The 26,083-nt window shown below is 40.3% G+C and overlaps 1 protein-coding gene across 3 annotated transcripts; it reads right to left on the reverse strand.

Annotated features, from left to right (window-relative positions):
- Positions 1 to 347: 347 nt before the first annotated feature.
- On the reverse strand, positions 348 to 26,024 carry ZFYVE21 (zinc finger FYVE-type containing 21). 3 transcript variants are annotated; one of them, XM_030558655.1, is made up of 8 exons: positions 25,797 to 26,024; positions 19,608 to 19,658; positions 15,793 to 15,961; positions 13,290 to 13,365; positions 11,727 to 11,818; positions 10,700 to 10,753; positions 7,904 to 8,046; positions 348 to 1,279 (listed from the first exon to the last, which is right to left on the reverse strand). In XM_030558655.1, exons 1-8 carry the CDS (start codon positions 25,926 to 25,928, stop codon positions 1,244 to 1,246), a joined length of 753 nt encoding a protein of 250 aa, XP_030414515.1. In that variant the 5' UTR covers positions 25,929 to 26,024; the 3' UTR covers positions 348 to 1,243. The 3 variants fall into 3 exon arrangements, with proteins under 3 accessions (XP_030414515.1, XP_030414516.1, XP_030414517.1); XM_030558656.1 differs by lacking the exon at positions 10,700 to 10,753 and having other exon boundaries at positions 7,904 to 8,073; XM_030558657.1 differs by lacking the exon at positions 10,700 to 10,753 and having other exon boundaries at positions 25,797 to 26,021.
- Between the last annotated feature and the right edge of the window lie 59 nt (positions 26,025 to 26,083).

The following is a 26,083-nucleotide window of genomic DNA, read 5'->3' on the forward strand; positions in this document are numbered from 1 at the left end:
TTAGGCAAAGAACTGTAACCTTTTTTCCACCTAACCTGCAAAATGAATCCACACTGAGTGATGGTGATCACTTCGTACTTTGCATACCCACTTGTGACTACTAAGAGGCTAGCTTGGCTGTACAAAGAGAAAAAGGCTAGAGCAGCACCTCAGTGACTAGGTAGGCCGAGTCCCTTAAAAATTTTTTTTTCACCTTAAGTTGCTGGCCTCTGTTCTTCAAGGCCAGTCTGAACTTCATTCACTACCACGCTGTTTTCTTAGAACAGCTGAATACATGAGATTTTTCTAGTTCATGCTATAGTGCTTGAACAGACTATACCATTTAAACAGGAGACATGGGACATTTCTGAGTAGTGTAAATAAACTTTTATTCTCTCCTCCACTCAAACCAAGAATATTGAAGTCTTTAAGGTTGAAAGTTAGCTTAAGTTGCTTAGCAAGTTGAAGCGAATGCTCTCTTGAGCATTTTGCTTATTTTAATAATTATGAATTAATTTGATCCATAAGACTTGTACATTTAAAATACTGTATACGATATGTCCAAACATTAGTTACAATAATCTGATTAATTAGCAAAAGGTCATTACCACAAGTAAAATGAATATAAAACTTCAAAATCATTTTCTGGAAGCTTATAAATTTTCCTACATAAGGGTGGCCCCAAGAGGTCACATTCATACAACCCAGTTTGCGGTATTTGGTGAAACTTATCTTAAGTCTTTGATTACATGTTGAGAGCCCAAAATGATTATTTCTATAAAAGGGTATCTAAGGCAGATTTCATTTGGATAAGGAAAAAAACCTGAGATCTATACCCAAAAAGCTATTCTCTGTAGAAGAGACTTACAGATACATTTGTTTGCTGTTTGTAGCCAACAAATTAAATATATATAGTATACATAACTGGTACTACAAAAATTGTGCTATACATTTTAGCTGTAGTGCAGGTCATACTTTCATTTTCCATATTAAGTGCCAATAAGAAGACTTAACAAAATAATAGTCTTAAACGTGAAGCTATGTTTAAAGCATTAATTGTATACATATTGCACACTAGATAAGTGAATACTCATGGTTCCAAAATACTCACATTGCATTTGCCAGTGCTTACATAGTGAACCACATTTGGGGTAGAGAGGGGTTCGTAATACCAATTACATGGATCAAAGTAACTAGCAAAAAGTGAGAAGCAGTTTTTCATCAAGCTGGTCTTTTCCCTCAGATCTCTGACAACTTGCTGCTGTTATTGGTCCCGGGATTCATAAAGGAGTTTTGCTGCCTAGGATTACAAAAACAAGACATATCATTGCAGTTTGTCATTTAGGCACCTCAGTGGTAAACAACAAACTTAAGGCCTCTTAGTCTTTCCCAAGAAACTACAGTAAAGCCCAAAAGCTGTAACTTGTTTTCAAACCCTGGCCCTTCTACAGATGTATAGTTTTCTTACATGAGAGTGAGACTAAATCATATTCTAGAGCTTACTATTATGCCACAACATCAATTTTAATCAGATTCTCAAGGGGTAAAACTTCAGAATTTCATAAAAATATCTTGCAATCTTTAGAATAGTTTCAGTTATCTGGCAGGTCTATCATGACAATTTCTTGTTGGGAAGTCATTAAGTGATGTTGGCTAGGTAACAGCTTTCTAACCAAGTTGCTTATCTTATGCAGACATGCACATTGTCATTTGTATTTCAAGAAATATTCCTGAGGAATATCATATCAGCCTTGGTACTGAAAAAAGTAATATCTGTTGGGGTGGGGGGTGTTCTATGAAACAATGAGTACAGTGGTAAACAGCCTTTTAAATGGGCTTTCTACAACATGAGTGATCTGGCCTGTTTCCATGTGAAATAACTCACTCAATGTATTTTCTTTTTAAACACATTTTTCATAAGCTTGGTGTTCACTGCCATCAGAAATGTTGATTAAAGGGATTATAGAAACCTTCTCACATAGTAAATAAATGCTACATGATTTCAAGATTGTTTACAAACTCTGGGAGGATTGCCAGAAATTCTCAACTCTGACTTTTTGATTGAGGTGCTATATACCCTCTATTGTACCCCCAGCTAAACCAGGATTAATAAAAGCCTGGCCCAGAGAGATTGCCTGAGGTCGGCCCGGAAAAAGGAGCTGACAACCATATTTGTATGGGGTAGTAGAAAGTGGATTAAACAGCTGTGCCTTGCGAAAAGCAGAAGTCAGTACAAGCTGGGCCTTCTGGGAGAGATGTTAAAGGATGAAGCAAACTCTCTTCCTTTCTTGGGAGAGGACAGGAGGGGTGCAGATGGGGGCTCAAGACAGGGTTGGGGGCTCAGGGCAGGGGTGTGGGTTCCAGCCCAATGGCGCTTATCTTAAGCAGCTCCAGGGTGGCAGTGGTGCACAGCGGGACGAAGGCAAGCTCCCTGCCTGCCCTGGCCCTGCACCACTCCCAGCAGTGGCCAGCATGCCAGGAAGTGGCTCCTGGAGGTGGGGTGGGGAAGGCAGCTGCACCATGCACTGCCCTTGCCTGCGGGTACCACCTCGAAGCTCCCATGGGCCACGGTTCCCCATTCCCAGCCAATGGGAGCTGCAGGGAGAAGTCCTGCAGGTAAGGGCAGTGCACAGAGCCCTCTGCCCACCCCCTGCCACAAGGACATGGTTCTGGCCGCTTCTGCAAGCGGGTAGGGAGCCTGCCTTAGCTCCCCTGCTGCACCACAGGGCTGGCAATCCAGCATGGCAGATTGAAAGCCTTTATGGGCCAGATCCGCCCACGGGTTGTAGTTTGCCCTCTTCTGATCTAATAGATAAACTAACACTTTCTGCACTCTGAGATTTAGTTTAAACACTGAGTTCTTTTCATGTCAATTTTTAACTTGAACAGTATCTCTCACATCAAGACATTTGCTTATTCTTAAACAATTACCCAAAACCACATTAGTATATAATCAACAGTACATTACTCAAAAAGACAAGTCTTGCGAGCAATTATCACAGACTAGAATTGAGGCTCAGTAATTATATTAAAAACCCGTCAAATTACCAATATTTCTTATTACATTTACTTATGATCAACAATTCTCAATTCTTTAGTACCTAAAACATCACACTTCCAAAGATGCACTTGTCTTTAAGGCACTAACCACAATCCTCTCTTAGACTAGTCCAAAAGGGACAAGTTTAGAATATTAAAAGCAATTGCTTAAAACAATTCTTTTCAATCTCTAGTTCCTTTAGAAATCCAAACAAATGTATCTGAAATATAATTATTTGAGCCTCACTAGAGTGCGTAGATTCCGCAAGGTAACTTATATTTATATTGAAGAATAGAAGGGGAAATACCATCTTTGAAATGAAATTTCACCACCTCTGCTTATCCTCTTAACCTTGGAAGAGTCTTTTCCACATGACTGAGCTGGGTGTAGGTTGCATTTAGGATTCTGCAGCTACTTGGTTAGGTTCTGTCAACTCTTCAGTACATAGTGACCTCAGTTTTACACACTGCAGTTTCAGTGCTCATTGAGGGGGGCCACCCTCCAATTCCTATAGGACACATACCAAGTAGGTACACAGGTTTGAGCTTTATTTCTCTGCTGCTTCCATTAGTATCTAGTACATGGTTGTTGGTGTATAACAAATTTCCTTAATCCTTTTCTCAGCAGATGCTTTAAGTTTGAGTCATTTCAAAAACTACTTCATTATTTGCCTGCACAAATTGGGATCCCCCATTCTAAGCAATTTCTCTTAATATCCCGAAGTTATACCCTGCTGAATATCTTTACATTTCTCCTTCCTTGTGTCAGTCATTTCCTATTATTTCAAGCGCTCAACAATTTGAAAGGATTTTGTTGGTTTTATTGTAATTGTATTGTATTGTAATCTTCTAAATATGGAGGACGTAATCAAAGAATGTATGGAGTATAATATGCATTTCACATTATTTAGGACTTACAACAGAACAAGAGTCATTTTCCATATACAGGATATAGCTCTGACTCACAACGCAAACAAATGTGCCATTTCTAATTTGGGGTGAAAGATGATTCACAATAAATTTGATTTACAAGGAAACAATGTAGAGTTTATAATTTGGGATGAAAACATGTGGCTTGGATTTCTTGGGGTAAGACCCCAATTTAACATTCAATTTTATAGCCACAGTTCTAAGTTGTTCAACTTGCAGCTTGACCCACTCAATGTGCAACAGGCCACTTTTGTTTGGAAACTCGGAGTTCTTTTTAACTAGGAACAGAGAAAGAGGTTTATACATCTGCATATTAGGAGAGATTCCTGCCTAGGTGATTAACAATACTTATTTAGCTATTTTAGTTTCTGTAGCTGCAGAGGGGAACACTCAACCTTGGCTCATCTGTGGGTCCTTACTGTCACATGATGTGAACCATTTTGTCATTGTCTTCAGAGGTAGATCTTATTTTTGAGAAAAACAGAGGTAGACAGCTTTTCTAATCCGAGGGCCAGAAGGAACAATTATTAGTTATTAATTATTCAAGACATCTGTCCCAGATATCCCAAACACTCCCTATTCATCTAATGATTGCTTTTGCTCGTAGCCCAATATCAAACTGTGAACTTACATTCAGGTGGCTTTTTCCCAGTCACTGCTTTCTAAAATACTTTCCCCCCCTAATCCTACCTTCTTGGTACCTAGATGTACAACTTTGCCTTGAGCTGCATAAAAAGACGTTATTCAAGTGAGCCCAGCTTAGCCCAGTTCAGATCACTCTGTGGAACTGACCAGTTATTTACTATTCCAGTTTTGCATCATCTGCAAGCTTTACCAGGAATGACTGTTTACTTCCAGATCACTGATAAGATATTGAATAGCAGTGGGCTAACACCACATTGCACTGGAAACCCTCCCAATGGACTATGATTCCGCACTTACAGAGAGCTAGCCAGTTTGTGATTTATTTTATGTGCTGCAGTCTGTATAGTACTAAAGTATTAAATTAAATGCCTTACAAAAGTACGCCAGTTACCTTTGTCAACCAAACCTGTAATCTCCAAAAGAGGAGAGTCTGACAAGGCTTCTTCCATAAAACCATGTGATTAGTATTAAGTTGCTGTGCTTTAATTCTTTACTGACTGCATCCCACATCAACTGCTAACTGTGGTAAATATGCACATGTATATAAAATAGAGCAACAGATGAAGATTAGATTGTCTGTCCCCGTGTAAGAGGTGGTAACAGCTGAGCTGAACTTTCACTGCCAGTATCCCAATATGCAGAGCTTGGATTTGGCAGTTTTGACACACTAGCCCAGCGATACTCAGACCTCAGTGGTTCAGGAGCCAAATTACTGATCAACATTATCCAAAAGAGTCACAATGGTGTTTCATTTACTATTTTTATTATATACACACACAGCAAAATAATTGACCAAGTATTACTTTATCAACTACAATTGGTTAATATAGTAAAAGCATCAGGAGTGGTTTGTTTTTTTTAATATCATGTGCTGCAAAAAGCCATAAGAGACACATTAAAGAGCCACTGGTGGCTTGAGAGCCTCAGTCTGAGCATCAATGCTCATCCTTCATTCTGTTAAGATTTAAGCTGAGGCTCCCTACTGGAATTTTATTATTTTCCTGCTTAGGAATACTCTCAAGCTGCACACTAAAAGAGTGAGGTCTTAGATTTTTTACTGACTGTTCTAGAGTTCAGGAAAAGGGAATCAAAGGAAGAATAGGCCTGGACTGATCCTTCCCTCCCACTTAACAGCTTTAATAATGGCACAGAAGTGGAAGTTTCTATAGTAGCAACTGACTGATTTTGTGGGAGAGAACTTCTTAAATGAAAAGGTGGAAGCTTTCAATATGATTTCAGGACACTGAGGAAGTCAAGTTTTAGATGGACTTCAATTCACACTTTCAGGGATGGGAACTTCCATTCTGATTTTCTTGAAATACTCTAAGGAAAGTGGTTTGGGAATATTAAAGTTGAATATTTCAGACTATGCAGCTTAAAATAAATGCAACACACCCATCTAGTCATTAAGATAATATTAACTCTTTCGGCCGCTTTCCTCTTCCTTTTGGAGGAACCACACTGCCACTTGAAAGAAACTGTTACAGTAGTATGCTCTTTGCTTTTGTGATTGACATATTAAACAGACAATTAATGCATCTAAGAACCTGCCTCATCTATAATCTAACCTTTAAACCAAAATCCTTTTGGAATGTGTTATGGCTGGTTTTAATATCTATTTCAAAATTAAAATTTTATTTGTGATTTCCTTAAGGTTACAGCTGATTTGTGAAATAAGTCTAACAATTTGGAGCAGCATATATATCATTGTAGCCCCCAGCAGTCCCAATCAGGATTGGGGTCCCATTGTGCTGGATGATAAACAAAAAAAGTACTTAGCTAGGAATCAAGGAAGTTCTAAAAGCCCAGGAATCAGGAACCAGATCTTATTGAGGATGCAGTGTTTCAGAGCAGTTATGAACTATACAGATTTTTGCAAGTCAGGCAGATGTTTATTCTCCTTAGTTTACTTGTCAATTCACCCTGTATAGTTCATTATACCCCAAGTATTAACTGTACTCAACTACTAATTCTAGTTAATGCAAAACAGATTCACATTTTTATTGAAGATCTGGAATAAAACCAAGTGAACTGAAAACCTTTGCAGATGACATAAAAAGGTCGAGGGAGTGGTAAATAATGAAGAGGACAGGTCACCGATACAATCCTATCTGGATCATTTGGTAATACAGCTAACTGTGAACATATACAGCTATGAGCAAATAATGTAGGCCATGTTTACAGTACAGGAAACAGTGACTGAATGATTTGGGGGTCATGGTGGATAGTCAGCTGAATATGAGCTCCCAGTGCAATACTGTGAACAAAAGGGCTACTGAGATCTTTAGATGCAGAAACAGAGGAATCTCAATTAGGAGTAGCAGGTTATTTTACCTCTGCATTTGGCACTTATGAAACAGCTGCTGGAATACTGTTCAATTTTTAAAACAAGATTGGATGTTTATCTAAAAGATCTGCTCTAGAAAATATTTTGGGAAAGTCATATGGCCTGTGTAACATAGGAGGTTAGACTAGATGATCACAATGGTCCCTTCTGTTCTTAAAATCTATGAAGTATTCCAAGATCCCTCTATCAATTTAGCATTAAGAATAAAGATAACTTTGGAACTTAGAGAAACCGAATTCCTGATATTTTTTAAAAAAATGTTACAGTATGAAAGATATGGCCATCTGGCCCAGTTTCACTGATTTATAACTGTTTCACAAGGCTGACGTTAAGGTTTAGCAAGATTATGTTTTCCTCTGCATCTGGTGTTCTGTTAGTGTACATGCCCTGTCTGCTGCTGTTTGATATATTTTATGTATTATCTTGCTCCCCCAGTTACTTAGGTCTGAACACACAGTGCACTGTTTTTAACCACAGATACTCCTGTTTGTTGTTGTTTTTTTGGTTATGAAAGTGAACTACAGTGAATTCCAGGATTATTACATAAGAACTAAGGGAAACCTAATGCAGGTTTTGGTATTTTTGTGTGTGACTAACATACATACAAGATGAAACCCTTGGAAGTGAAGGCTCTAGTTTGTAATCTTGTCAAATACTGAGTATCACTCAATCCATGGCATCTGGAAATCCATTTACCACCAAATATTAAAGCCCCAGAGTAAAGACAGTTTCCCTTGCTTGCTGTAACCACTCAGTTCCCCCCTACCCATTTAGATGCCACACCAGCATGTTTTCTAGCCCTCAGCAGAAGCCAGTCCTGTAGACAGAGTATGGTCTATCTAGTATAAGATGGGTTATGGCCTTATGTTTATAGTACAGTCACAGCTAGTTCTTTTGCACACAAATGGTGACCAAACTTAAGGTGATCAATTTTAAACATTAAATGTATTTTACACAAGTTACCTTATGCATAGCTGCTAGCCAGGCTGCTGACAGCTTCTTGTTAGAATTGAAGTCTTCACTGGCAGTAAATTTCATCTGTGTGAGCTCCTCTGACTCTGGTACCTTACACTGCAGGAGCATACCTGTGGCACGAGTATTGCCTCCTGAAAAGGGAAAATTAAAGCAGAGTCCTGAACAAGCATTAGGAGAAGAAAGTATTTAGCCACTTGAGAAACAAAAGAAGAGGCTGGTCTGTCCATAATCACCAATATGACTCATTCCCAATACCACTTAAATGCTTTAAATGTCTTGCATTAACAGCTGCAGCTATTGTACGCTACTGTGTGAGAATGAACCACAGTGTGTTACCACAACCCAAAGCTAAGAATGCACTGTCAGAATATCACTCAGGGAAGCTAGCTGCAAAGGGAATTATTGCTGGAAATAAAGCTATTTATACACAGACATCGCAAGAACACCTTTCCAGCCTGGAATTTTTTTTAAGTGTTAGAAGTCTTAAAAATAAAATTCATAGCAATTCACCACAATATCTTGCAGCTTGCAAACAATGGAAGTTATTATTCTTGTGAGATTTAACCATTGTTCATATTTTAATTAAAAAAAGAGGGGTCCTTGCTTGAGGAAGTCAAGCTCATCACACTGCAAGCTTTCTGGTCTCTACCAGATAGGTGGGAGGGCAGGTGGCCTCACGGTGGAAGCCTACTGTGAAGCCAAATAACTCCTGAAAGTATCAGCATATGGGGTGTGTCTGCCACAGAGGATGGCGTCACTCAAGGAACTGTGTGGGAGAGCACCCCACCTTCTAGAATTTATATTCTAGATGTGATTTTAAGTTACAATATTAATAGACCATCCAGTGAAGACAAGGAGGGAAGTGAGGAACACGCATAGGAATCAGGTTAGCCTAAAAGTCAAGAAAGGTTAGTATGGAACAACACGTAGCAATGGCCATCTCTTATACTGAAACGCTTTTGTTTGGGGCATTTAGTACACGATTATAGGGTTAACAGTCACCAGAACCTTCAAAAACCAATCCCCTTGGAGGTCACCTCACCTGCCTGATCCAATGCTCCTTAGGCATACAAAGGCCTCATTCATTTCAGTGACAAGATTATTGCATATGGAGTAGGGCCCTAAGGGATCAGTATCCTTATGGCACCATGCAAGAGAAATCCAGGCACAGAGGCAATCTTGCACAAAGCTTCTGACCACAAGCCCCATAATTACATTTATGAGTTAACATGGTTTTCAGTCTCCTTGCAAAAGGAGCAATTAGATTCCTCTGCTCTCTCCAATGTACCTAGCTGGATTATAAAACTGAGTGCCTAACTTTCATGTACTGGGACCTTGACCAATTTCAGATTGTTGCAAATGTGATTACATGATCTACCAGTAAGCAAAAGTCAGCAGTAGGTTACGTAAACAATACAGCACACAGCAAGACAAGAGAAAAACAAATATTGTAACCAGTATTTTCTCTTCATGATTTGCTTAGTCACAAGCCCATCTTTCCACCCGAAACAAAACAAGCAACCCCTCCCACACTACTTAGGCATCAAATAGCTAGCTTCTCCCCTCAAAGGGGCAGACAATTCTTATCTTACGGATCAAATCATGCCAAAGGTACTGACTGTCCAAAATTAAGGTTTTTACGAAGATCCACTTTTAAAATCTCATGACGTGCCAATTACATATGCAATACATTTCGTGTGCATATAACTGTACATATCCAGCTACACAAAAGACCACTGTTAAGATCGTATACTGAAGCAGAATAGCAAGATAACAATCCATTTTGAATATGCACACTTGCCCATGTATTGGTTACCAAAAATACTTAAAGAAAATCAATTTATTTACAATATTTCGTTATGAGGACTAGAACAAAGCTTCCAACTGGTGCTCAATAATTTCTATTGTGATTTCACTACTGCTTTGGTTCAGAAACTAGCCCAACAGCACACTGTTTGAGCACCAGTATTTTCTCTTCATGAGACATAAGTCGAAGAAACTAAACTGTCTTAGTTATAGACCTACAACTCCAAAGCGATACTAAGTTTTGGTCACTTTTTGTATGAAGTGTAAGTTTCCGTTTCCCTAAGTGGGCATGTTCATTATGGGTAGTTTTTGCTGAAACTGCACTGATGCATGTTAAAGATACTCTAAAATAGTTTCCAATGTCAAAGCTAGCGTTCCCTGTAATTGCCTCTCCATGAGGAATGAGAGACTGCCAAGAGATCAAGTTTAAGACTTATGAGGACAGTCTCTTCTGTTCCATTTCCACCACATCTTATTCTATTCCTTCCATTTACCCATTCCCTCCGCTCCCTCATTTATTCTATAATCGACATTAAACACATCCACACCTTTCTTCCTCCATCCATGCTCCCATCTTGAGCAGCAGGACTTTGGTCACTTCAGGAAGTGAACACTCTAGTGCCCACCCATTTGTGCAGCAGGAAGTGAGCTATGCATAGTGCCTGTCAGCAAGGGAAATAGCCACAAATATATGATTTAAGGGAGCCCTGATCAAGGCAGAAGTATTTTAAGTCTTCCTCCAATAGTCAAAATATTCTCCACTTTAGAATTTAGATTGGATAATTTCTATGTGTTCCTATTCTTTCTAAGGGCATCACACAATATACATGTTTAAATCTAACACTTTTAAACACAGGTTGCCCAAAATTAATTTCAGTAAGATCTGTAGACAGCAAAGAGGAGAGGAAGAAAGCAGCACTGAAAAGGGCATCCTAACAGCATGCTCAGGTGAATCAAGCTCACAACAACATTGCTGACCTTCAGTAATGTGTTGGCTCTCCAGAAGGCTGGTATAGGTGTGAATATCTTTTTCTACATCAAGAAGGTAGGCAAGCAGTGAGAAGAAAAATTAGTCAGAAGAGTAGTGAATAAGGAAATTAAAGAAGCATTAAGTTACACTCAAATAGCCACACATTTGGTTGATCTGAATATAGGAGTTAGTTCATAAGACAGAAATTACACAGTGACTACACTGGTCCCACATTCTAGATGTGAGATTTACAATGAAAGTCCAGTAGTACTTGACAAAGTTATTAATGGTAAAGAATCACTTTCGAAATCTTTGTTCCCATTTTTTATTTAGTGTCCTCTAATACTGGGTTTGTGCCTGATAAGCATACTTTGTAGGACTTAGGCAAACGTTAGTTACCCCATTCAGATTTTGGTTGGCCGTAATCAGGGGTCAGGTGAAAAGTAAAAAACTCTGCATGAGTGTTTGGTTAACTACAACTAACTGGTATATGGTTAACAGTTTGTTAATTTGATAATACTAATTGGTCCCCCTCTGTGGTTAGACTCTTAATTCTTAACATGTTATAGATAACATCCTCTCTGACACTGCACTTCCATCAACTCCAGAGTCTGTCCCTTATAATGTTTGCTTCAAGCAAAAGTAGGCCACATCTGGGTCCTGATACTTTCCATTCTGATGACCAAAGTTCTTCCCCAGCACTACCCCACTCAAGCAAGAGTGCATCTCTATGGTTCAGAAGTGGGAAGCGGCAGCAGAGCATATGTCCACCGTCACTTGATTTAAGATACAAAGTTCTACTCGGTTGAGGATCAAAAGGTCAGAAGTCAATCTGAATTCTTGAGTTCTCTAAAATGCTACTGTCAGCAGCCACAAGGATAGGCTTCCAAATGCTGCCTCTATACTCAGAGTGAAATGAAGCACCCATACCCGAGTTGTCAGGGTAAAAGAAGGTGGATTGTTTTATTAGGTTAAAGAAAAGTATAACAAATTCCTAACTTATGACCATTAATTTAGATTCATGGCAAGATTTACCTCCAGGAGTAAATCCCTCTGTAAGTATCTGGACAGTTGAAATCTGTGCAATTTCAATTTCATAATGGCTATCTCCATCCAGAAACAGATATCTATACAACAGAAGAAAACATTGCTTCTTACAAATGTGTCAATTTACAAGTTTACAAAGTAAGTCTGATTCAAGAGAAACAACAGGTTCTTCCAACAGTATCCTGATAGTTTATGTACTTTAACACAAACCTCACAGGGATTAATTACTACAGTCTTAATCACAAGCAGTAAAGATGGGAAGAAAAGCTTTTAATACAAAAAACAAAAACCAACCAACCAAAAAAATAACTCCCCTCCCCCACAACCTTCGGATCTTCAGTTAAAGCCAGTTGAAAGCCATGGGCCAGACTGCCAGGTGCCTCTTGCAAAACTTCCTGCAGAGAATCCTCAAGAGGAAAGGTGACAGGCTTTTTGAAAGACATTGTCTAACCATCTATAGTTTGAGGATCACATATAGCTCTGTGGAGGCTAGAACCTTATGCACGAGTTCAATTTTTAAAATAAACATTTTTAAACAATTTTTTGAATGGTTAATTTTTTCCTCTCATGCCCTCTCAACCCTTTCCATTACTGTTGGCAACACATTATTTATATTCCAATAGCACTTGCAGGTCAACTAGGGTTGAGATCCCACTGTACTAGGCACTAAACAAACAGAAGACTGCACCTACCCCAAAGTGGTTAAAACCACCAACAACTATGCACAGTAGGCAAAAAGAACAAACGAGGAGTCCGGTGGCACCTTAAAGACTAACAAATTTATTTGGGCATAAGCTTTCATGGGTAAAAAACCCACTTCTTCCCCACGAAAGCTTATGCCCAAATAACTGTGTTAGTCTTTAAGGTGCCACCGGACTCCTCATTGTGTTTTGTGGATATAGACCAACACTGCTACCCCCCACCCCCCGATACTAGACAGCAGGCAGTTTGTTTATAATTATACTACAATTTCTTTCCACTTTTATTCACAATCAACCAACCATCCCTCTATCCTATCCACTTCCAATAGAGGAATATTCCACCTCCCTCTGGTTGTAGGAGTTTAAATTAAGAAACCTGTCAAAATTATCTGAAGGCTTCCTCATGGCTATTTCATCTCCCACACAGGAACTTCCCTTCTCCCTCAAAAAAGGAACAGGGCACTCACCTGGTCTTTTGCATGCCACAAGTCCACTAGCAACCAATAACTTCCATTCCCCACTGAGGCGAGGGGCCCTACACTGCTCCTCCATTCTTCCTACCACCTAACTCCACAACCTTGGGATCAGCAGATTCTCCTCTCTTCCTCCAGAACCAAATTTACTAATTTTAAAACTCTCTGGCCATGAAATTGATCAAAATGAACCGTGAATTTGGTAGGACCCATGTACCCACATGCTGATTCTGGAAACATTTTAGAGCACATAAACCAGCAGGAATGCTGTTGAGGCAACATACAAGCCCTCATGAAGAGCAGGGATGTGGAGATTAAACAAAAATTTAAAAACCTAACCAGATTAAACAAGTGCAGTTTCCATTCACATTTCTCACCTCTGGTTGTTGGAAAGTCGACAAACCATCAGCTCAGATTTTTCTGATGTTCCTCGAGCAACAGAGAATGTAGCACCTTAGTAGGAAAAAATCCCCAAGTATTTATTTAGTTATTCAAATGCTAAATTTGTAATTTAAGAAAGAAGTTAGCATATCAAAAACTTTTATAAACTTTTGCACTTAATGCACCTATCCTAATGGCTTGAACACTAAGCTACGTTATGCTCTCCATTTTACCCCATGTATCTTAAAAGTCTAATCCTGAAAAGCACATAAAAAGAGTTCACTGTGACCATCAGCAGCAAAATAGTGCAGCTGTAATTAAACATCCTGTGATCAGTTAATACTTCTTCTCCAATGCGTTACTCCTGGAGAAATTCTATGCTACTGCGTGCATTTTTTTTTTTTTTGTGCAGAAAAAAGCTTCTGCTGAAATGCTGACGCAGTTCTGCTTTTTGCCCACCAGAGGGCACTGTGGTGCAAGAACACAGCAGCAGCTCCCAGCTAGGGAAGAGAAAGAGTTTGTCTTCTTCTCAGTACCTGTCAGGCCAGGCCCAGGAAACTGGAGCAATGAGGAAAGATAGCATGTGGCTGCTGTGGGGGTCAAATCGGGGCTCACAACGGCCAGTGGGGGAGGATACACTGGGGCAGGGGCTGAATGGTAGTTGAAGCACAGGGCCACGGGGGGGGGGGGGGAGGTGTAGGGCCACATAGGGACAGTGGGTTGCTGAATGGGAGCACAGAGACGTGGGGACAAGGAGTGCAGGACCACATGGAGATGAGGAGAGGGGGCCACACAGCCACATGGGGTCGGGGCAGATGTGCCTGACTGAATGGGAGAGGCTAGGTGTCAGCCAGGGTCTGCATGGGGGAAGCTCCCTAACAATCCCTTCCAACCCCCCAAAAAGCCCTGTTCAACACTTTTCCCACCCATACCAAACAACCCTCCAAGTTCACACCCCAGGCAGTTTACTTCCCTCTCCTTCAACTCCTCCATTACCCCTGACTCCCCCAAGCATTTACACAATAAGATTCTGTATTGTAGTTCATATGAATTACTCAGAGTTGTGTATTAATATGCCTAGTAAGGAATCTATTTGTCAAAAAAGATTTCCTGAATTTTTTTTGTCGTCTGTATTGTTACAGATATACTTGCTGACAGGTATTTTGAAATAAATGACCAAAAATAATTGAAACTGGTGTGATTATATTATGTTATTTTCACAAAATATGAAGAATTTTAAAATACTGTTTACCTGATTTAAGGTATACCCTCAACCTCAAAGCAAGAGGCAAAGAACAGTATCAAATGATTGTGGGACAGTTTCCTGCAGCTACACTGGACCATTTTTGCCATCAAATGTTGCAGTTAGTAAAAATATTATAAAAACTTTTAGAAAGCGTACAGAATATACAGTGAGATATAAAGATTTTATTGGCAGGTGGCCGTTCAATTCAGGACTGCCCCATGCTCAAATTTTCTTAGTACACCAGTGTAAGTCAGGAGTTACTCCATCAAAGTTAATGAAGTTATACTACTATACATGAGAATAAAATAATCCCCTTACAAATAGTTTAAAAGCCATCTGTGCCTCACCCCTCGAGCACATTACAGAATAACCAGTGCATGACGTTATACGTAATCCATGAGTAGATGTGTTTGCAGAGCATGTTTCCCACCCCATGAGGAGCGCTAATTTTGGCTGAGCCTTTCACAAACCAAAGAGACCAAAGTATTAAAATTCAAATGTAAGTGTTCTATAGAAAGTGGTACATTCCTTCCTATGCTCATGGAGCTGTAGGACATCTCACCAGGAATGTGCATTCTAATTAGAAGTGTGCTCTTGCCTAACTATTGAAAATACCTATTGAAGTCACATTCAGCATCCCTTGAAAGGCATGTTCCCAATTTTAAATAGTCACAGGATATTTTAAAAATTTAACAAAGACATATCACATTCGTCATTTTTAAAAACAGTACAATTAGGGCTCCAGTTATCTTTCATACTGCTCTTTAAATCTATTCACAGTTGACAGTTCAGTGACAACCACAACCACCTACACAGTCTAGGGTGGAAGAAGAGATCAGAAGCTGAAATGAAGTTTGAAGCATGTATTCTCCATTATAAGACTTCAAAATTATTCTCTTCACTGTTAAGAGTGTATTTGATCCACATTGTGTGTACAGAGACGTGATTTAATAAAGTGCAATATTACAAGAGAGCTATTACCATGCCCTCTTACATTCATCAGCTAGTAAGAGGCATTAGAGTTCCTTTGACTGTAGAAGCTGAACAGATCTGGCTGGATAACAAAATAATGGGCAACTGAAAAAAAATGACAGTGGAAAAGTATTTCAAAAGATATTTCTAGAGACTGCAACACAGCACCTTACTTGACAACATAAGGAAATTAGTTCTGCTATTAATCTCATTATTTGTTTGACACTCACTCAAATAACTATGTACAAGATCAAAACAACAGTTGTGCATGCATTACTTACCATTCATAAGCACTTTAAGCTGCTTGTCATAAAATTCTGTTTCTTTCTGAGAGATGAGAGCACATTCAGCACACTGGCGCACAGGATCTACAAAGCACATACGAGGTAGAGGCACTTTTTTACTGCAGCACTTGTCACAAAAGCACTTCCCACATCTCCGGCAATGGTGCTAGGCAAAAAAAATATTAATTACAAAAGATGCAATCAATAAGAGAGCTGATAACGTTACCACATCAACACTACTACTCCTGAAGCATTGGCGTGCACAAGAGAAACTAGTTGAGCAAGTAACAAGATACATAGAGGGAAAAAAATACTAGATATGGCTAATTAAGTGTCACATGATTCTAGAGATAGTAAGAAGTGCTAAAATGACATCTCTGGAGACTGGAACTCTAAAGATGGTCTAGCATGAGCAACAGCAGTGCAAGCTTCTCCAGACACCCGAGCACTGTACTTCAGGTCTGACCAGAGTGAACAAGGGTAAAAAGGAGTCTCCATGGACCATTAAATCCTTGTCCTCACTATCAACAAGACTGCAAAATATAATGGTGGTTTGCATGTCCTCTTCACTTTTCATGGAGATTCCACTGGGCTCCATCCTCAGCCCACTCCTCTCCCTCCAAATATTTAATTCCATGTCTAAACAGTGACAGAAGCAATTCCAGGTTTTATAGACTGAATGATTTTTATTTTTAACCCTAACAGAAAAATCAGTTAGTAGAACAAGAAAAATTCCACAAGTGTCCAGTGAAGTTGGGATAATGGCAAATCATTTGCCAGGGTGATAAGGCCTATTTCACAGCAATTATAAGTTCGCAACAAGTTGGCAGCGACAGCTATCCCTCAATACAAGAATGATACCTGCCAGGAGGAAAAGTCATTGATGAGACTGAAGATAGCTGAGGAGTCCTATCTGTGCTCTACAGGTTTTTCCACATACATGACAGGGGGTTGTTTGGAGAGAGCACAACTGCTGGCCAGGATATTATGTTTTCCTTCTGCCTGTGCTGTTTCTCAGCCTTGTGTGCAAGGCAGTTCTCTTCAAAACAGCTGAGGCTTGATGTATGATGCGATGCCATTGCCGTCTACTACCAGCCAGCTCTTCCCAATTTGTGGGGTCAACACCTCCCTTCTTAAAATATACTTTCAGGGAGTCCTTGTAGTATTTTTTGGCCCCGTGGGTCCTCTTAGAAAGACTAAATTGAGAAAAGAGCATTTGCTTTGGAACGCAAGTATTGGCAATCTACACACAACGACCAGCTCAACAAAGCTGATGTTTCATAATCTTCGCCTCAACACTGGTGATGTTAGCTGCAAAGAGAATGCTGGCCTTAGTGCAACAGTCTTCCCATCTAATATGGAGAATATTCCTAAGGCAACACTGTAAGTGCAAATTCAGATGCTTAAGATGGCTTTGGTACATCACCTAGGTCTCGCACCCATAAAAGGGAGTGGGGATGACCACTGCATTGTAGATCAGGAACTTAGCTTCCATTCGCAGATCTCTCAATAAAGACCTGACGAAGCAACTTTCCAAAGGACGTGTTGGCACAGCAGGTACTATGTTCAATTTCCACATCAAGATAGGTTGTGTGGGAGAGATAGCTACAAAGGTAAGAGAAATGCTCAACATTTTCCATGCGTTCACCACCAATGACAATTTGTGGGAGAAGGGGGGCAACTTATCCTGGGACAGGCTGATGGAGCACCTTAGTCTTCCCAATGTTGCAGGAAAGTCCCAGGCTATGATAGCACCATAGAAAAGATCTAGGGTGGATTGCAACTCAGCTCGGTGTGCATGTGGATAGCACAGTCGTCAGCATACTGAAGGTCTGTAATAACAGTCCTAGTGACCTTTGTTTTAGAATGAAGATGCCACAGGTTGAAGAGCTGGCCATCCACGTGATTCTTCAAGAATTGGGATTGAGTAAGGCAGTCACAAATAAGAATCAAGATCACAGCAATGCAGAAGGGGGGGGGGAGAAAGGGTTGGGGCAATAACACAGCCCTGTTTGACATCAGTCTAGACGGTGAACGGGTCCATCTCTAACCCATTAAAGAGGACAGTGCCAGTCATCCCATCATGAAGTAACTTGACAACGCAAACGAACTTCAACGGACAGCCGAACCTAGACAAGACCTTCCATAACGGTTCACAACTGAGGGAATCAAATGCCTAAGTTAGGTCAATAAATGCCATAAACAATGGCTGGTGTTGTTCTGTACACTTCTCTAGTATCTGTTGTGCAAGAAGAATCATGTCGGCGGTGTCCCGAGACAGTCTGAAACCACACTGGGATTCTGGAAGGATACTTTGGCAAGAGGCAGGAGATTGTTCAAAAGGATGCAAGCAAGGATCTTCCCAGCAACGAAGAAGAGAGCAATGCCTCAATAATTTCCACACATTAACTTGTCCCCTTTCTTAAAAATGGCAACAATATTGGCACTTTAGGTTGGGTCAAATTTTCTCATTAACTTCAAAATCATGCTAGTCAGACCACTGGAAATTATGACATGCACAATAGCTATTCCTTGTTTGAGATCACAGAGGAAATTAAAGTAATTCATGTTACATAGTAAAACTCTCCATGGGAGATGGAGCATGTCAGGCAGCCAACTTATGGATCAAAATAAGTCTCAACCACTGATGTGAATAAATGATAGCTTGAGTTTCTGAATATTTCTTTAATTAGGGAGCAAAACTTATGTGCACAGAACCACCAATCAACCTCTCCAATATGCCCATCCTCCTCAATGACCAGCCACATTTACTTATCATAGTTACCAGTCTAATACTTTAGGATTCCTGAAGATTCCCAGTATACCATATTTAATAAGATTTATTTTCCACTTCATTACACCATATCTGTTGGGCTTTACATTCCAAATAAAACACATTGCAAAACAAGTGTTTCAATCCAAGATGCATCTTATATCCATCTTTCTTCCTTTCCATCAGTGCATGCTAGCAAAATGTCTGCATAATTAGGTAGTTATGCAAGGAATGCTATTCACAGCTAGAATGATTGCTAGTTTGTGCAAAAGTCAGCAGTACAATCTGAAACAATTCCGTCTCCCCTTCTCCAGGGAGAAACTCCAGATTCTCGGCAATATGCTCCATCTCCTCTGACAGTAGTTCTCAGTAAGACAGTACCTTCTCTATGCTGCTTGCTAGTAAAAGTTCATGCAACGGAAGACAAGATAAAAGTTAGTTAAAATACTCTACATGGATGGACTGAATTACATGCCCAGTGCAGCCTACCTCATCAGTTTCAATGAATTACAGTTCATAATTTTATTTATAGCAAATGCATCTCTTGCCAATATCTTCACCCATTATTTGTTTTGCATATTTTGTCCAAGTACTTTAGGATTCTAGAGAGAGCCTGATTATAGCCTTGAAAACAATTTTTCCTAATACTAGACTCTTTCACTCACATAACCAATTTTTTATGCAATTCTGAGTGCACTGAAATTAACATGATTTGTCATTTACTTGCCAGCATTACTGACAACAGCATATTTTGGGAAGTGTTACTTACATGTTGCTTCAAAACCAGCAAAGTATTTTAGTCCTAAAAATAGTCATTTATTTTAAATGTAACAGCAGAATAATAGATTAAAAAGGATGAAGACCTATTCCTAGAGGGGGGAAACAAAAGCTATTTTTAAGGCACGTCAAATTATGGGTGTAAGGTACTTGAAAGTATCCTTTTGAAAGAGACGTTTCAACACATTTCAAAACAAGAGTTCATAAAAAAGTTCCACAATGTAATGTATTTAGGCTATTACGTTTTGTTGCTCTCTCTTACCTTTCTGGTTATGAAATCAAACTTCGTTTCACACTGCATACATCTTGGACACTAGAAGGCAGTAAAGAGTACAAGATTTATGTACATCTTTATCCAGGGACAATGCACAAGACTAAACATATTAGAGTAATTTCTAGAAAGTTAAATAGCTCTAATGAATTCCCATGCAAGTAGTATCTAAATAATGCTTGTTTCTTCCTTATCTTGATCTTCAGAACATCTCTGTGTTAGGCAAGTACTATCCACATCTCACAGAGAAGGAAGAGCAAAAAAAAAAAATTGATTTTCCCTAGGCACAAAGTAAATCAGTAACAGTCAGGATTACAACTCAGGAGTTCCAATCTCATGCACAGTCCATTAGGCTACGTGGCCACTTCTGTGCTCCAAATTTGTATTATCTTCTATGTACACTATATAAGTTAACTATCCATTTATTATACTGTTACACATTTTTAATTCACAAGCGATGTTAGTTTATGCACTTCAGCAACATTATCAGTAGTCAAAAATATCTGAAAAATAGCATCATTATCTTGGAAGTTCTGTTCCCTCCTCCGTCTCCCCCCTATAACCATGAAGGCTAAATCTATATATGCAAAATTTCACTTGATAGTTTAGAACTTTTTCCTAGAAAGAGCTTGGTGAAAGAAAAAAAAATGAAGTCACAATTTTTTTCCTCCTCTTATTAAACATTTGATAAGAACCAGTTGCTCTGGGTTTTGTTGTCTAAACTGGTAACAGTGCTTGAGAGAAACTTTATTCAATAAGTATTAGGTGTGGTTATTATTATGGCATTTTCTATGCAGATACTAACAAAATTCACCCACTAACATGCTGATCTACAGCACTATTTTACATCACTGGCATCTTTCCAGAGACCCTCATTGTTTCAATTCAACACATAATACCAGATAACATTTCAATTATAAAGCCTTGGATAGTATCAGGTTTATCTGCTAGGTTATTAATGCAATGTTGTGTTTGACATTTGGGACAGGTGGTAATATGTTCAGGTTCTGTAATAGCTTTTGGAATTATAAAGACTGTAAGCTCTTTAGACCAGAGCCCATCACCGTCTTATGTTTGTGCCATGCCTAGCACAATGGTGCCCTAATCCCTGATTGAGGCCCCTAGATGCCAGTGCAATACATATAAATGTATCTAAAATTGAGAGCACAAGGCAACAGGTTGGGAGGTGAAGGGGCAAAGAAATGTGGTAGAGGGGAAAGAGAATACTGCAGTTAGGAGCGCTGTCCTTCAGATGATATATTAAGCCGAGGTCTCTCTTGCTTTCAGTGACCATTCAGGTGGAATATCTCATGGTACATTTTGAAAATCATGGATAAAACACTGTGTCTTAGTCAATATCCTCTTGTAACAGGCTCCAAAACAGAATATCAGAATTCAAAATAAAGCAGGTTGTAATGTTCAAGGTTGAGAATGAGCTAACTGCTGAGCATACAAAAGTTGCGATTTGCCTATTGTTACCATGCTCCCAGTATTTAACTCCTTACTTTGCAAAGTTCTTTAATGTAACTAGAACTTTCATGGTCTATTTCAGAAAGTTCTAGATATTTCAGCAGGTTCCAGATCAGTATCAATGTTCAGTAGCAACTACTACCCAAGAAATGCCACATCAGCTAAGTCACGAACCCCAAATTCCTGAACCACCTACTTTTAACTACAGCTCGATGCATTAAATCACTTATGAAATTTAGCTAATTCAAGCACAGTACCTGCACTTAATCTGCAAATAGCCAGCTCCAATTAAAGAGATTGCTCAACTGTTCAAATTAAAATATTATACAAGAACCAGTAAGTTTCTAAAAGCTTCCTTAAAACCAGAATGATCAGAACTGGTCTCAAATTATGAATGTTCTTTCAAAAGATGTACTGAACATCAAACCCCTGTCAGAATGGCTACAGAAATGCACATTTACCTTCACAGAATTATCAGTTCAATGAACTAAGCCCTTTAATTCTATTGCTCCATCTTATACAGTACAAACTGATCACACACACTAGCAATTTCAGGTACAAATTATAGTTACTTCCCTAATATTTTCCCCTCGGTGCAGAGCTTTTAAAAACAGAAAGTGGAAAAAATGGAATATAAAACAATGGAAAATACCACAAGAGGGATGTTATTACAGAAATCACATTTAGCAAGGAGGCAGTAGGGCTTAGTGAACAAGTCACTGGAGTGGGACTCAGGAGACATGGCTTCGATTTCCAGCTCTTAAACTGGCTTGCTGGTTGAAAATGGGCAAGTCACTTGCCTTCCGCATGCTTCTGTTTCCTCACCTGTAAAATGGTGCCAATGATACTGACCTTCTTTAAACCACTTTGAGGCCAATGGATTAAACGTTATATAAAAGAGGTAGGTATTATTGTATTATGCTAACTTGGATGAAAAATGTACCTTACTCTCCAATAAGGAGTAACTGTACATTCTCTATTTCACAGTCACCACCTCCGTTAAAAAGAAGACGAAAAAGGAAAATGTCCCCTTGCCATCATGAGCATGCCCGATATTAGAGAATAGCCTCTGGTGTTAAACATCACGGAATGACGTTTTCCCAACAGAATATTTTGTTTTCACATTAAGTATCATGGACATGTATCAACACACAGTACTTCTGAGACTTCTTTTGACCAGAAGTGATCAAAGCCAGGATGACCCATTTACATGGCAGATAACTGAAACAAACTCCTGTTTTTTAGTTAAAACCAATGTATGCTTATTAAAAAGCAGTCTCATTGGTGCTCATACAATTGATAGCCATTTCTCTTATCCCCGGATGTGCGTGCATATAGAAATACATTAAGAATTGACCAAGTGAACCCTATTGCTTCCATTTCTATATTCTGTTGACAGAAAAGGATGAGGCTTGAGCTAGTTTTGGAGAAAATCTTATAGGAAAACAGATTTCTTTTTAATTGTATGTCAAACTATTCTTGGATAGCTGAAGGAAGCACCTATATACAAACAGGACAAAAGAGGTTTCTAATTAATAAAACCTATTTTCTTGTTTTAACAGTTGCATCCATACGTTCACAAACATACACAGCAACTGTGTATGTGCCATGCATGAAGTATAGTTATCTATCCACAAAAGGATATGGAGGAATGTTCTACAGAGTATTTACTTAAGAGTACAGTGAGAAACCTCATTTCCAGGAAATAGCAAGGTTAAGTCCAATATAAATAGAATGAAACTGTGTTCACTAACTTGGGTGAATGCAACAACAGATTATAAACAAATTCACCTTTTTCATCTTCACAACAGCAATGGCCACAGTATATTAAATACTGAAGAATTATGTTCAAATACTGTAATGCTTTGACCCTGTCTCAAACAAAAATCAGGACAGTCAATTTACAGATGGACTACGTCAGGTCATGTCTACACTGGGAGCACTGATGTAGGTATACAATACCTGCTCTTCCACTGGTATAGTTTGCATCAGTTCCTTACACAAAGCAAGTTATTCCAGCAAGATTACTTAATTGCTGCTATAACGTCATCAACACTGAGGCTTTTGCTGACACAATGACGTTGGTTAAGCATCCAATTTTTTTCAGACTCCTAGCCAACACAGCTACGCAAGTAAAATTTTTAAGTGCAGATCAGGCCTCATACGCTGCATTCAAGAACAAGAATTTTCATACAAAATATACCAAAATCAGCATCTAGTGCTAGAAGTGAAACAATTGGTTTAATAGGTCTATCTAAATTCTTTTAATACTGGTATTAGTACATATCCACCCATAAAAACAACAGTAACAAGAGACACTATTAAATACTGATTACACTTATCTCTATTGTTACAGACTACTATTATGTGTGTTACCTTTGCTAGCATCTATGTGCAAGATGTGTCAAGCTACGTAATATTTATCATCATCAAAAGAAAAAGAAGTGGATGCCTTTTTCTGACAGTGTTTGACCCTATCTTGACATCCTATCATGCCTGGATGTTTTACTAAATCAGAGAGTTCCTCACTAACTACTTATTCTAGAAAGGTATTTGTACTCGTCTGTGTTAAATACACCCATAACCATTTTCTTTTTCAGTCTTAGTAAGCAAAAGTTTATTTCAACGATAAGAGGCCACAATCTTAGAAATTAGTTTTATTTTTTAAATGCGTTTAAGAATAAAAAGTATTTCCATTAAGAGCATAGGGCTTCTTAGTTCAAAGCATTTTAATCTCATCAGGAACCCCAGTTACTTTTGTTGTGGAATCCCTAGAATAAAATGATCCTGGAAAATAACTCTCTATCCTTTTTATAGTCAGTGTTTAAAACCAGAAGGGACCTCACCAAATCACCTGGTCTGATTTCCTATATGCCACAGGCCACCAATACCACCCACATACTAAAGGCAGCAACCCAAATTAGACCTAAGTACAATAGCCCACAGGAGACTAAATGATTACATGCCACAGGAAGAGAACAGGAGGGTTTGAGGTACACTAATGCCTGATGTCTCCACAATAGCAGAGAAATAATTAAGTGAAATGCATCCAGATAAACCTGACAAGTGACCTACAGCTCACGCTGCACAGGAACATAAAAATCCCTAATGTCACTGCCAATCCATGATCCTGTGGGCTTGTTTACACTGGTACTTTACAGCACTGCAACTTTCTCGCTCAGGGGTGTGAACAAACAAAAACAAATTCTGAGTGCAGCAAGTTTCAGCCCTGTAAAGCACCAGTGTAAATACTGCACCAGCACTGGGAGCCATGCTCGTGGAGGTGTTTTTTTCAGCGCACTGGGAGAGCTCTCTGCCATGGCAGTGCTTTAGCGTTGTCAATGTAGACTAGTCCTAATAAGTGAAATACTGTGCATTGTTTACAACAGAAAGGAAACACACTCTATGCACAGCCAGATAAATGAGATGCATTTGCTGGCTTGTCAATTTCTAAAACATGGGCTAAGCCAGGTTTCCAGCACATTATTCTGGAGATAAACATAGCAGAAAGAGCAGTGACTCTAACAAAATCAAACAGCAGCAAAAAGGGACACTAACTTCACTTGCCTTCCCCCACCCACCACTGTTCAGGAAGCAGATTTACTCATTTTTTAAGTCAACCCAACAGAACCCTCTCCTTAGCCATTTCTCCAGCAAGACAGCTTTCTGCACTTACATGAGGTTTTGCTTATAATTATTTTGCTTCAGCAGAGAGGGCATTTCCTGCCAGCAAATATGGGAACCACGTATTAACAAGATGGGACAAGACAAATAGGCAGCCTCAAGATATGAGTGATAAGATAAAATAAAGAGCGGAGGGGGAAAAAAAACACAACTAACGTCCCAATATCCTTCCATTCCAGGCCACTGAGGCTGCTTTGCTGGGCCCTATACAACAGGGAGAGAGAGAGAAGGCAGGGCACTGGCACATAAGTGAAGTGTTTTTTTTGAGGGGGAGGTGGAGGGCAGGCTCCTTTGCCCATGGGACTGTTAGCTCTTCAGGAAAGGGTCTCTGCAGAGCCCAACACAAGGGAAAATACTGAGCCCCACTGTAATGAGGGGAGTGACTAACGTCCCAGGGATGGGTCAGGGCCTTGGGATCCCCACATGCACCTTAGAAAGGATTTCACCACAGGTGCATCTGGATAGCGGAAGTCAGAGTCCAAGCAGCTCAATGCAGGGAGTGAGGCGGGGGAAAGGGGCTCACCCAGGCAGGTCCAGGTATGCTGGAGCCAGGAGTGAAGGGGAAGATGGACCCACAAGCGAGGGCTGGTGGTAAAGGGGGAGTCCAAAGGCGGGGTAGGAAGGAGGGTCAGAGCGGAAAGGGGAGCGGGGAGATGTCCCGCTGGCGGGGGACAGGGGGGTCAGGGCGGAAAGGGGAGGGGGGAGATGTCCCGCTGGCGGGGGACAGGAGGGTCAGGGCGGAAAGGGGAGGGGGGAGGTGTCCCGCTGGCGGGGGACAGGGGGGTCAGGGCAGAAAGGGGAGGAGGGAGATGTCCCGCTGGCGGGGGACGGGGGGTCAGGGCAGAAAGGGGAGGGGGAGATGTCCCGCTGGCGGGGGACAGGGGGGTCAGGGCGGAAAGGGGAGGGGGGAGATGTCCCGCTGGCGGGGGACAGGAGGGTCAGGGCGGAAAGGGGAGGGGGGAGATGTCCCGCTGGCGGGGGACAGGGGGCTCAGGGCGGAAAGGGGGGTCGCGCTCCCCCACTTACATCCTTATCGGGCACCCAAGGCGGCTCGTCCAGGCCGAAAGGGCTGCGGGCGGCGTGGTGCTTTGGCACCATGCGGAGCCCGCTGGACGAGCGAACCAGCTTCTTCCCATCACAGGCCTCCCCGCCCGACATCTTTCCCACAGCGCCACCGCTACCAGCCCAAGCAACGAACAGCAACGCACCACCCAATCTCCCGTTACTTCCCTAAAACTGAGGCCGCTCTCTGCCAATGAACTCTCCGACTAGTGACCCGCCCACTACCAGGTTCACCCAATGGAATGTGGCCT

Source organism: Gopherus evgoodei, chromosome 4 (genome assembly GCF_007399415.2).
Source record: "Gopherus evgoodei ecotype Sinaloan lineage chromosome 4, rGopEvg1_v1.p, whole genome shotgun sequence".
Lineage (NCBI taxonomy): Eukaryota > Metazoa > Chordata > Testudines > Testudinidae > Gopherus > Gopherus evgoodei.